Source organism: Cydia pomonella, chromosome 6 (genome assembly GCF_033807575.1).
Source record: "Cydia pomonella isolate Wapato2018A chromosome 6, ilCydPomo1, whole genome shotgun sequence".
In the NCBI taxonomy this organism is placed as follows: Eukaryota; Metazoa; Arthropoda; class Insecta; order Lepidoptera; family Tortricidae; genus Cydia; species Cydia pomonella.
The window spans coordinates 15142565-15155533 of record NC_084708.1 but is presented as its reverse complement, the minus strand read 5'-3'; the positions used below and the strand labels follow the sequence as shown (position 1 = coordinate 15155533).

General features: G+C 35.7%; 1 protein-coding gene across 6 annotated transcripts in view; it reads right to left on the bottom strand.

Annotated features, from left to right (window-relative positions):
- The window catches only part of LOC133519058 (agrin-like), a 267117-nt gene that overhangs the window by 25506 nt on the left and 228642 nt on the right, over positions 1-12969 (bottom strand). For all 6 annotated transcript variants that reach the window (XR_009799579.1, XM_061852946.1, XM_061852945.1 and 3 more), the window contains 4 exons: positions 11309-11524; positions 10481-10702; positions 6132-6235; positions 4116-4230 (listed from right to left, as the gene is read on the bottom strand). Coding sequence is in view for 5 of the 6 variants with exons in the window: in XM_061852946.1 (XP_061708930.1) it covers positions 4116-4230; positions 6132-6235; positions 10481-10702; positions 11309-11524 (657 nt within the window). In the remaining variant the exon portion in view is untranslated. The remainder of the gene's footprint in view (positions 1-4115; positions 4231-6131; positions 6236-10480; positions 10703-11308; positions 11525-12969) is intronic.

The following is a 12969-nucleotide window of genomic DNA, read 5'->3' as shown; positions in this document are numbered from 1 at the left end:
CAAAACTTAACACATTCACTGCCAAGAAAACATATATGTGTTCATTTTGAACTAGAAACGGGGCGCCCGGCACCAAAAGTGTTAAGACGAAACATTTATCTAATAAAACAAGATATCAAAGGTTTCTCCGACGTTAAGTACACCGTCGTAATAATAAAAGATTTTATAACGCTTGCGTTGCCGGGTTATTACGACTCTTTAAATTCCTTGTCGTCTAAAAGTTTGCGGACGGTACGACTGGAGGCAATCTATTTCGTCGGGAGATTTTTAGCATATTATGCTACTCATTCTATCTCGCAGAACAAACGACTCTTCTCTTTCTAGAGCAAAGTAGCAAGGGAAGACATCCGTGCAAATTTAATAACGATTGTTTACCACTTCCCGCAAAATGAAAGCCTTGAGAAAGCAGTCGATTAATACTCGAGGAGAAAATGAAAACGATATTTTACCAGATATTTAAAGTACGCTTCTGCTTGCTTGGAGAAATATATAGGTATCCACGGGTTATGCGTGTGCCTTCAAAATATTTATGGCTGTTGATCATTATGTACATTATTTACTTATGTTATACGTAGGCGGTATTTTAGTTTAAAGGAGCCCGTATATAATTGTAATCACAGTAGATACCTGAATACATGCCACAAAGGTGATGTCGTTAAGTTGGCTTCGTTTTGGACATACGGTGCGATGGAGCATTTTAATCCGGTATCGATCTTTAATCCCCCTAGTATAGTAAAACCGAGCGAGCTCTATAAGATTTCTAGCTAAAAATGGTTTCGTTCAAATTATCTTTGAAGATGTATCTGTTTTAGTCTTTTTGCCTTTCCAGTTTCCTTTTTGCTTTTTGCGTGAAAACAACGTTCAATTACGCGGAAAAATATATGTCAAGCAAGAAAGGCCGGTGAAAGCTAATTGTAGATGCCACCGTTCTAAATCCTATATATGAGATAGAGAGAGAGAGAGAGATATGGATGGGGAACCTTACCTAAGTACAGAAACCATAACATACAACCAGAACCCTTTTCTTATGCAAAAACCTACAATAATCCACAACTTTTTAATTACAGGGGTATTCAGTCGAAAAACGGTGACTTTATTTTCTAAATGTTTAAACTACTTCCCACCACAAAATTGTTGTATTTTTTAATATCCATCGTTGGCAATGTCATTTTAACAGTTGCCTTATGTTTTAACAATTATGAAACTCACAGACTACCGACTGACAGGCGGACATCAAATGGTTAGGTTAGCTATTATGCTAATAAGATTCTTGTACCTGCGGAACCATAAAAAGAGGTGTTTATTTTCGTCAAATATTAAACAAAAAAAAAACACGATAAACATAATAATATTTGATGAAAATAAACACCAGTTGTTTACCGAGTTACAAGTGTTGCAACGGTAATTCGTCCGTATGAGCATTTAGACGTTAATGGTGCAGTATCCATAATTGGGTAGTAAGTTTGTGGTCACAGTCCGTAATTAGATCGAGTCAATCGTGATAATTTTATCTCCCAATATAATTAAACATAAACATTGTTTATGTTTAATTTGATTGGCAGATACAGTTTAGTATAACCATAGTAATTAAATTTTCTACATTTTTATAATAGATTAAGATTGGCCAGTCAAATAATGGTACGGCCTAACTGTAACTACAACCTTCAGGAAAATAATAGAAGCAAAGTAAAAAACAAAAGCCAATTATAAGTATATCGTCGTTCCAAACTAACGGCCGCTTAGTTTAACATTGTTTTTTTCTGTTTACTTCTAACCGGAAAAGCTCAAATAGGTTTTTCCCGATAACGTGATTAACGGGAAGAGAGGGATCCTTTAAAAGTACCCATTGAGATTGGGAAAATCTTGTGTTCGACAGGCATTACACGGAAAGGAAGCTCGTTAAAAAGGCCAAAATTAGCTACTCAAACCCTTTTTTACAGGCAAGCTTTTATTTATGAAAGTCATTATGAGCTTACCAGAAGCAATTTAAAAAAATGGAAGTCGTATTTCTATACCAATTATTAACGTCTCGGGGTACCCGAAATTTAAATCCACGGGAGCTTATAGAACAGGAGCGTAATTTAGCTTATATTGAATCCTATTTTTTTATCAAATCATAACTCGAACAAATTATTTCTATCAAGTTTACTTTAGTACTTGACTGCAATTCCTGCTACTTTAAGGGTGCAATTTTAGAACAAGAACACAATCACAGAAATTCAAAACATACCACATTTTTTTAAAGTTATTTTCTTATCGACTGAAACGTTCTAAAATTAAATCAATACGAGAAAAAACATAAAATTATTAGGAATAAAGAAAAAATCAGAAGGAGTAGTGTTTATCAGAATATTCCAGAAAAAATGTTTCTGTTTTTCTAAATAGAAAAATAGGAAACTACCAAGACATAAAAAAATATCTTGCTTAGAATATTGAAAATTCCTTAGTCAAGCGAATAAATCAATCCAACAAAACTTTGTCCAATGAGGGTTATCATGTCCGCCTAAACAGTTCCTTTAGCTCAGGTCCCTCTGCACTGCATAAACTCACTACCTACTTACTTAAATCATCTGACTTACAACATTTATATAGGTATTATAATGACACCTCTTGATTAGATATTCGCGGGAATTTTAATGGTCCAATGCCGTTACCACACGCTTATGCAAATTGCCAATCAAAAAGAAATGTAGCAATGTAGTCACACTTTCTGTATATCAACACAATTAATAGAATTATTGCAGTCGTCATAAAAATAAAATTTCTATTTACCATTGTCACTAGCATGGTTTCGTCAGAATGTTTTATCAATATGAAGTTTCAAATGTCACAGAGCCTTATCACCCCGTTTAGCTTTAGGCCGATCTGGATAAATACAGTAATGTGGCTACACTTATTGCACAGCCAACAAAATGATAACGTCTATAAACTGTCACAAGCAATGCGAGCAAATCGTTTGTTTCGCGCACCGATGCGGTTCACGTAAATATCAGGTTGTCAGACGATAATGGTTTCAAAGGGATCAAGCGGTCGTTTTGATTTCAACTTTGAGTAAGTCTTCAAGCCAAAGTGGATTTAGAGTTACTAAAAGTATAACGATTTTTGATTCAACATTTTGGACGCATAAGTATTACCCTTACAGCACAGACTGATATGATCGTACGTTGAACTTTGAAAAATTCTAACTTTAACAATATTCTAGTTTGCGATTCTGAACGTATCGCAAATGTCGATCTATCGTGCGGTCCGGCTATGTTTGGGGTCCGTCACCTGTGAAGGTAGGGTCAAGCATGGACGTCCTTGTGACGACCAAATATAGTTATCTATGTAATTCTTTAATATAGAGTTAAACATTCTGTATTGTTTTTATTGAGGTGTGCAATAAAGAGTATTTGTATTGTATTGTATTCTGTGACATAATTTTTTCATTGAATTAAACATTATAATTTCATATTACGAAGTAGATCAGTGTTTATATCGGCGGCCGATCATAAAATCAGACGGATCATGAAATTCCTAGGCATCTCCTTTTTTATTTGAGTATAAAAGAAGATATTTTTTTAAATAATAATAATAGAGCACGATCGTGTGCTCTATTATTATTATTTTTAATAATAAATAATAATAATGGGACGAAGTAACGAAATGTGTATTATTTTACTGAGTTCGTTTTTTTTGGGGCCGGCAAGACATTATTTGGTACTAGAAAATATTGCTTTTAGAAGTACATATCTATAACAGATCGATCTGATTTTGACGATCATATAGGTTGCAACTCAGGTTATTATGATGATGAGACCAATTCAGAAAAAAGCTGTAATTTTTAATTTATAATAAATCATTGCAAATAAAATCTTCGTGTACGATACATTGTATATATTGTATATGTACTCAATATATATTACTTCCTACGGGATAAGACGCCTTACGGGTACTACGAAGTGGGCCAGTTCGTTGGTGCGCAAATCGCGTTTATGCACATGTTCGTTAGTGCGCATGTTCGGTCAGCATTATATGAACGGTATCTTTACTTTTGAAATCTTAGGTGTGATATGTATATTTCTATGGGTCTTTTGTACTCTAGTCATGTTAGAAAATAAAATAGCTGGACTTACCACAATTGCCTTTGTAAGCAACCCGCAGATTGGTTTGTTCACGGCACGCCGTTGAGTCCAATTCGCATTGCGATAGGTACGTCTGGCCATCGGTTCCGCATACCAGGCTTGTGTCCTACCAACAGTTTATGACTGAGCCAATCGTTCATTCTATAGTCACATTTACAAGCTCAACAATAAATTGTATTGCTTCGAACATGTTTTTAGTATATTACAGGTTGTCTTTTGAAAGATTATGATATTATTTATATTTTAGCACAGTTGTCGAACTGTGTTAAAATATAAAACATAATTGACACACGTAAATTTATACTGCCCCGCATTTTTCCTAAAATCAATGAAAATCCTGACAATACATCGAGTCGAAACGCTAATTAGTAAGAAAAAACTATTAATTCAGTTTTAAACTTGACTTACACAGGCCAATTCGAACGTGCATTGACATCAAACCGATATTAAAATCATATCAGTTAGCTGTCATTCGCGCGTTCATTTGGCTCTGACTTGTCCGCACAAATATTAGTACGAGTGAGAAGCCCATACGAATGACAGCTAACTGATATTTATGATTCCAATATCTTCATTCTAATATCGGTTTGATGTCAGTGCACGTTTGAATGGCGTGTTCCACTTGGCACCTTATACCAAAAAAATCGTAAGATGTGTTCACTTCTATAGTTTCAGATTACACACATTCCAAGTAAATAAAATAGAATTCTATGTATTTAAGTATTTATAAATATTATATATATCGTTGTCTAAGTACCTTCAAAACAAGCCTTATTGAGCTTACTGTGGGACTTAGTCAATTGGTGTAATAATGTCCTATAATATTTATTTATTTAATGTATATGTTACTGTAAAAGCCCAAAGAGTCGTAAAGCCTAAGATTCACCAACCCGTATTGGTAAAAGCCCAAATTTCGGGTTTTTACGGACGACTTGATAAATGTTATGTTTTACTTCAGCGACCGATAAATGGTGTGAATATTCTAGTTCTTGAGGTATTCGGAGAAAATCTTGTACCGCGGTGTATGTTTGCATGCAGGTATGTTATGTGAACACACACTATAGCCCAGTTTGGAGTGTCCTGAACTAAATTGGGTAGTATTATGGTTATCATCATTTTGCTAGCAGTGTAGGTTTAGTCTCTCAGTTCTGATGAAGGTGTAGGTAACTCCAGCTGACTAATCGAAGTTGAACACTGTAATCGCTGTTGCAGGAGTCCTGGGAGCCGGGCGTACAGGGCGTCAGGGTTAATGCACAAAATTGGCAAAAAAATCTGATGTCGAAAGCATTGAGTTCGAGGTTTGTGCTAAGAACCACATTAACAGCAACGAACCTTTCTGAACTCGGCCTCCCATCAGCAGGTCTTACCCAAAAAAGGGAAATAGGAGAAAGAGCACTCGACATCATATTCATTTTCTTACCTCCTTGACCTCGCATCCCGCTCCTGCCCTGTACTTCCCGCCCCGCACCAGTTGAACTATTTGCGAACAATCCTGACTGCATCTGCGACTTATATAACTAACCCTGTGTCTCAGGCGATGTTTCAAGCGCACCAACTTCATGTGCTGCGCATCCCATCGTCGAAGGGAAAAAATATCAGCTGAAAAACCCTCCTACCTGAAACCCACGCCCGCGCCCCGTACCCTATCATGACCACTACGGAAAGTGTGACCAGTTTCCTTATTAACCAAGTTAATTTCGGTAAAAGTTGGAAATGAATGCCAAAGGCTAAATATTTTGAACTTTTGACAATACCAGTTAGTAAATCTTAGGTTTTACCGTAGGTTTTTCGGGAATTTACTATAACATATACAGTTAACGTGGTTATTACATATAATATACTCCTAAAATGAAAAAAATAAACGATTATTTCCTATTCAGTTAAAACAATGTAAACATTTATTTCAGAAAGGAACATTTAATTGATTTACACAACCTGTTGCCGGTTCGGGCACGTGTCACGCGGATTCCCATGACAATTTATCCATTGGAAAGTATTATTAATTACCTGCGTCTCGGTGCAATTGTGGTTGCATCGGCATTCGGGACGACCGCTGCTTTCGTTCAGGATACAATCGCCACCGCCCTGACACACCATATCAGCGCAAGTTTCTGGACAAAATTACACAGGAGTTTCAATTAGGTACAAAAGAAGGGGATAAAACAATTAGCAAAATGAATCTAACACACTCTAAGTAGTAATAACAAATAAATATTTTTTTCTTGAATTCCGGTTTGAATGGCTCTGCCGCAATAATAATAACACAAAAAAAGAAACACCTCTTTTATAAAGTCACTAAAGAACGAAAGATTAATACTTTTGACGCTTACAAGGAAGGGTACCCAACTGTCCGACTCCGATTTGATTCATTTTGATATATGTTATAGAGTAGTCTAAAATAACGGACACGTATATTTTTTTAGCTGCCCAAACTCAACCTGTTAGGAGAAAATGGCCTTCAAAGTACTAAAAAGTTAGTAAATCTTCTACTCCTATAGAAAGTGATGCTCAAGCAACTTGCTAGTTAATGGCTGGTTTGAGTATATGTTTGAAAGCAGCAAAAAATAATGAGCACGTGTTTTGTTATATCTGCTTAAACTCAAGTTTTCCTAAAAAAATAGCTGTCTTTATGTGTAACTTTAGCGATAAGATATTATAAAACTTCGAATGTCGATTTTTTTAGGAAAAATTGAGTTTTAGCCAATATAACAAAACACGTGCTCATTATTTTTTGCTGCTTTCAAACATATACTCAAACCAGCCATTAACTAGCAAGTTGCTTGAGCATCACTTAATATTTTTGACCAGTCTACTAAGCAATATTGTGTACAGCGCCACCTATCGGCAAATCGGAAAACTAATTAGCGCGACCTAATGTATTTATATTGGTTTCCATTTCATGGGTAATTCTTTATCATGTGAACTGATTTCAACCATTTTTCTTTTATTTAAATAAAAGTACTTAATTATACCTATTAAGTGTAACCTCAAAGAAAGTTCAAGGAACTCAAATTTGAATGAGTCATATTTTTTTTTTAGATAGTAATGTAATTGTAATGTATGTAATTATATTTTTTCACCACAACAGTTGGTACTTTAAAAACGGATAAGAAAGTTGCGTTTATTGACATGTGTGGCAAAGTAATTTATTGCAAATGATGAGTTGTTTACATGTTGGCTGGTGGAATTGACCATTAAATGATGATTTTGAATGATAAATATATATATATATATATATTTTACTATTTGCTTCATACATCAATTCGTGTTCACTGTAAAAGAACTCAATGATGCTCCACTTACTTGACCACTCCGTTCCACTTTTTTTACTAGATTTTGAAAATTTGCGCTCATTTCATATTAGGCATTTTCCTTAGTTAATAAAAAAATACTTTCAATGCGTCAGGGTTAGTCTGTTCATAACTATTTCCAACTTCAAATCGATAGCGTAAGCAGTTTTCGAGATAATTAGCGATGTGGCAGACAGACGGACGGACAGAGTCCCGCGACAAGGGTTGCTTTGTACATATTTGGTACGGAACCCTAAAAAACTTCAAAATAAATAGCAAATCACGATTGCGATGGAAAGATAAATCGTAAAAATAGGACAGGATTTCATTTATTACAGATGTTCCGTTAATTTGCCAAGAAACATTTCAGGACCATTTCATGAAATCTGTTTCTGCGGAAAAATCTTCATTTCAAAATAATGTTTCAGTATTCAATATTCTGGTGATTCTGAATAATAAAATTAATCCTTAGTCGGCGTTCATCAATCCATGTCTGGTTCAATTTATCATTGGAGCTGTTTTAATCCGTTTAATTGACATTTCAGCTCGTTATGTAAACGATAGATTCCGTGCAATTAATTACAGCCCCTCGGTAAACAGAATAAATGACCGATGCTTTCATGCGTCAGAGCAAACGGACAATGTGTAAACAAACTTAGGAATAAAATTAATAACTAAATGTATAAAAAAATGTATTATTATATTAACCTAGTAAAAATAATACTAGCAGGACACTTGAATATCAGCATTTTGAAAATTATACTTTACCCTTTTTTAGGGTTGCGTACCTCAAAGGTGATATGTGATATACGACAATATTTACATTAGCAAAAACAAAGTTTTTTTTTTTATTAGGCGCAAATACATTGTTTAAAATGATATATGTTGAAACAGATATAAATCATTCCTCGACTTCCTTTACGGTAACATCCTTTCAATTACGGTAACTTACTTATACCTACCTACGGGTATCTTAAAGAATACGAAATATTGAAACAACATTTCTTTGTTAAAGTAGCTTACGACAAAGGAATCTCGGGCGCCTTTTGATTGACGATTTTCTAAGAGGGAAAGATTTTCATCGCAGGAAATTAGAAGTTGGACAATTTCTCTTCGGAGGGATTTTTTAATATCTCCATGTATTAAAATTTACCTCTGGATTACTCGTGCGGCTACGTGTCTCGAATATAGGTTTACGGATAGGGATAATAGTATTTATCAAACTCGAAGGTTAGGGTGACACATGTCAAAAAGCAATTATAGGGCTGTGACAATGCAAATTATAAACGATTTTTCACGATTCTCGATTAAATCTGCAAAGATCGATTTTATTGACGATGATTTAAATTTTTATCATACATACCTTCACAATCGGACGCAACTGAAACGATTTGACACGAGCGGAATCGATTCGGTCGTTAAGTAGAGCCAACTATATTGCAATTGAGTTCCTTTTTACAGAAACTCAACGATTTTTTTTATACAATAATATTATATTCAGCGTGTTTTTATTGAATTCTGTTAACTACGGGGTATCGGTAAGTACGTTTAAGGAAACTAATGACATAGTTAATTAAAATATATATATATATATTTAAATAATTTATATTTTTATAAAAAGTAATTAAATGTTGCATATAGCGTAGTTGTAACACGAGCATTACATTTAACTCAACCAAACAATTGAAAACTATGACATATCAATGTCATTTCGAACATCGATCGTCCCAAATAGTACTTACGTTTAGTAGCAAATGTATTAACTCGTACAAAACACTAATCAATATGTAAACATGCCCTAAGGCAAGTGTACACGCTCGTAGAGGCCCTCTAAGATAAAAATTATCTAGGTATTGATTATCACCGAAATGGAAGTAATTAGAATACCGGTGTCTTGGAGAAAGTTACTTAAGTTAAGCTCAGGGGTGCACCCTTGAAATTAACGGAAATAAATAAAAACACGGTGTTTATTGGTGAAAAAGAATTAAATGTCACCGTACCCTTAGAGTTTGAAAAATACAACAATACAATCTATTATAAAGCATTCCTCCCCTTAAGCACGAACTCGTTCATACTTCTTCTTCCTCGCGTTGTCCCGGCATATTGCCACGGCTCATGGGAGCCTGGGGTCCGCTTGACAACTAATCCCAAGATGTGGCGTAGGCACTAGTTTTTACGAAAGCGACTGCTATCTGACCTTCCAACCCAGAGGGTAAACTAGGCCTGGTTGGGATTAGTCCGGTTTCCTCACGATCTTTGATGTTTTCCTTCACCGAATAGCGAGTGGTAAACATCAAATGATATTTCGTACATATTAAGTTCCGAAAAACTCATTGGTACGAGCCGGGGTTTGAACCCGTGACCTCCGGATTGCAAGTCGCACGCTCTTACCACTAGGCCACCAGCGCTCCAGACATACTCGTCTATACAAAAAGATAAAATGTTTTTCCACTTCTAAATATTTTCCATTCTCCGTGATATTTTAGTATATTATTGACATAATAAAAAACTAGGTTTACAGGTTTTCTTTTTTTTACTTTGCAAAACAAAAAACTTTTTTTTTTTCAAAAAACCGAATCCCACCTAGAATGCATATACCTATAGCATTATGCTGAAGCCATCGAAATCAAAGTGATTTGTTAAGATTTAGTTAGTGGAAACCGTTTTCTCCCGAAATGGATTTGCATAGAAAAATTACCGTTATTTCGTTAGGAACGCAAAACTATTCTTCCCTCTTCAACCTGATAATATATACAAACCTAGATTCCAACTTTAAACACACATAGCAAGTAAGGAACTAACCGATCGTATTATACCTACCTAAACCTCAAAACTGCCGTCAAATTTAGGTATATAGATATTGGATGTCTGTTTGGCTAAAACAACCACCAATTCATGCAAAATAAACTCCAGCGTCGAGGTAAACTTCGATTGTGTCACAATGACTAACATGATACACCTGGCTGCATAAACTAAACGTATTTATCAATGACTGTTCAAGACACTCCCGTCACGTCAAAGGATAGACGTGAATAAATATTGAATAAAAATATGAATGATACATACGACAAGTTCCATTATAGAGAACCCTCAGTTTCCCCTCTTGGATGCCTTCTTGGCAGGCGTGCATTCTCATCTTGCACTCGCTGCCGTGGGTGTTGTGGTCGGACGCGCAGACCGGGGCGAGCGTCGCGTCGCAGACGGGACATGCGCACTGCGCTGCTGCTCCGCGGGAGACGCACGCGCCGCCCCATGGGCATGTTGTACGGGCGCATGGGTTCGCCTCACCTATGATGGGGTTCTATTGTTAAGTTTGACTAATAGACATTGTCATAAATAGCGTTAAGAACCTTAAGAATCCAGTTTATATGTAAAATATCCGCAAAGCCGCAGGCTTCGTCACGTGACCACAAATGCTAATCAGCACCATGCTTCGTCCCAAACAAATCAATAATGATATATCCGTAACAGGCTTCGTCATTTTTAAATAATAATTGAAGTAAGATATTCAAATTATATTGAATAAGGAAGTGCCGAGTGTGCTAAAATCATAAGTTCTGTCGACTCACACTTAGCTTACACTTACACTTAGGCTACGGTAACAGCTTACAACCAGGTTGTATACATACTTATTTGCCACTAATGTTCTAATAAAAGGAAAGAAGGAGGTTGTTATTAGAAATCATCAGCAGAAATCGCAATTTTGTATCAATCTCGGTGTGGCATTGTAACAGTAATACCAAATCATGAATCAAAATTTCTACAAATTTGCGATGCCTGTTCATCTGTACCTAAATGGGTGGTATACATAAAAAAAAAAAAAAAATCGAATTGCGAGCGTTTTTACCCCTTACACAAACATTGACACCTTATTATTACTATTATGACACTTACCACAGGCTCCCATATAAGCAGTCCTGACATCTCTGTTGTCACGGCAGGCCGTTCGGTCCAGCAGGCAGGGGCTGTCGTACGTCCGGCCGTCAGTCCCGCACACCGGTCGCACGATGGCTTCGCACTCCGGGCCACAGCCGCAAACGGCGACGCCCCGCGAGTCCAGGGAGCAATGTTCGCGGACACCGCATTTGACCGAGTCGCACGGGTGTTGAGCTAAAAAAAAGTATTATTGACACGTTGGACGCCATCTGGCTCACCGGTGAGCCAATACTAAACAGCCACTGCAATAAAATCAATTTTTCGACATTTTTCAATTTTTTTACTGTTCTGTTGGATTCAAAATTACATTTAGCACTATAGATTAAAAAATACCAGCGTACCATTGTTCGTCAAAAACTAAAATATTTTTTAAAACGGCGTACCCCTTTAAGCTAAACAACAATTTTTTTTTGAATAAACAATAATATAACTTAGTAGTCATTTTTGTCATTATTTTGTTTAAATAATTTATTTGTCTATTTGATTGAACTAAATCTGACTTGGTGGGTTTTATGGCATCCCTAGAAAGTATAGAAAATAGTCAATAAATTCTATGTCCTATAAAACACAAAAGAACCAAGCTGACTCGTTTCTTCTCTAGGGCCACGCGGCTTACCCTAAGTACGTTTGTAAAACAGGTTTGAATTAAAAGCTCACTATGGCTCACCGGTGTCCCCCGTGGCTCCAATGGTTCAATAGGGCTTGACACACCGGTGTCCCCAGTGGCTTCAATGGAAGTACTATATTTTTGGAGTAGCGTTCAACATGTTAACGAAAAAAATATAACATCTAGGTTACATAAAACATAACATTTACCTTATAACCACTAAATAGCGTGAATGGGCTTGAGCTTGACATTAGGCTACTGAGTTGATTGAACTTGCTAGCGTGTAGCTTGCTTGTTAATGATTTTATTGAGCGCCTTTTCGGTGTGTTGAGGTCGCATTGGGACTAAACTAATTAATTTACGAACGAATAAATCTGTGAGTGATTCTTATTTGAGTAGGACGTAACGAATAAAGGTTTTAAAAATCCTTATTGTAAAACCCTTCTTTGTGCCAGTCAGCAAACTGTTAATACTATACTTATTTGAACTGACAGCTGAATATTTAGGGTCTCTAATACTTTCTTGGCATTTTAATGTAGACTAAAATTCAACGGATTGGAAAGTCATGAATTTACTTTGTTTGTGAAGAAAGTTCTTCTTAAATTAATTAATGACTTTGAGATTTAGATCTTTACTTATTTTTAAATTAAAAGTTGTTTTGGCTTAACTTACAATTTTGTTACAGATGCTTTTGAAATAATTGAAAGTAATTTAATTTGTTAGCGGCGTGTTTATTACATAATAATTATTTCGGGCAAATAAACTGCATTAACTTTGAGCGACGGAAAAGTCTTTTAAAATGTTTCCAAACTGACTAACACAAAAAGGAAGCTACTTTATAAAACAGTTTACAATAACTATCAATTTATGGTCTAGCCATCCACTTCAATACCTATAAATGATAATGTCTTCACTATACATCTGTCTGTAATATTTGAAGAATTATCTGGACTGTTTCTCATGTCTTCACATTTTCTTTTATATTGTGATTTATTTATTAACTTGCGACCGT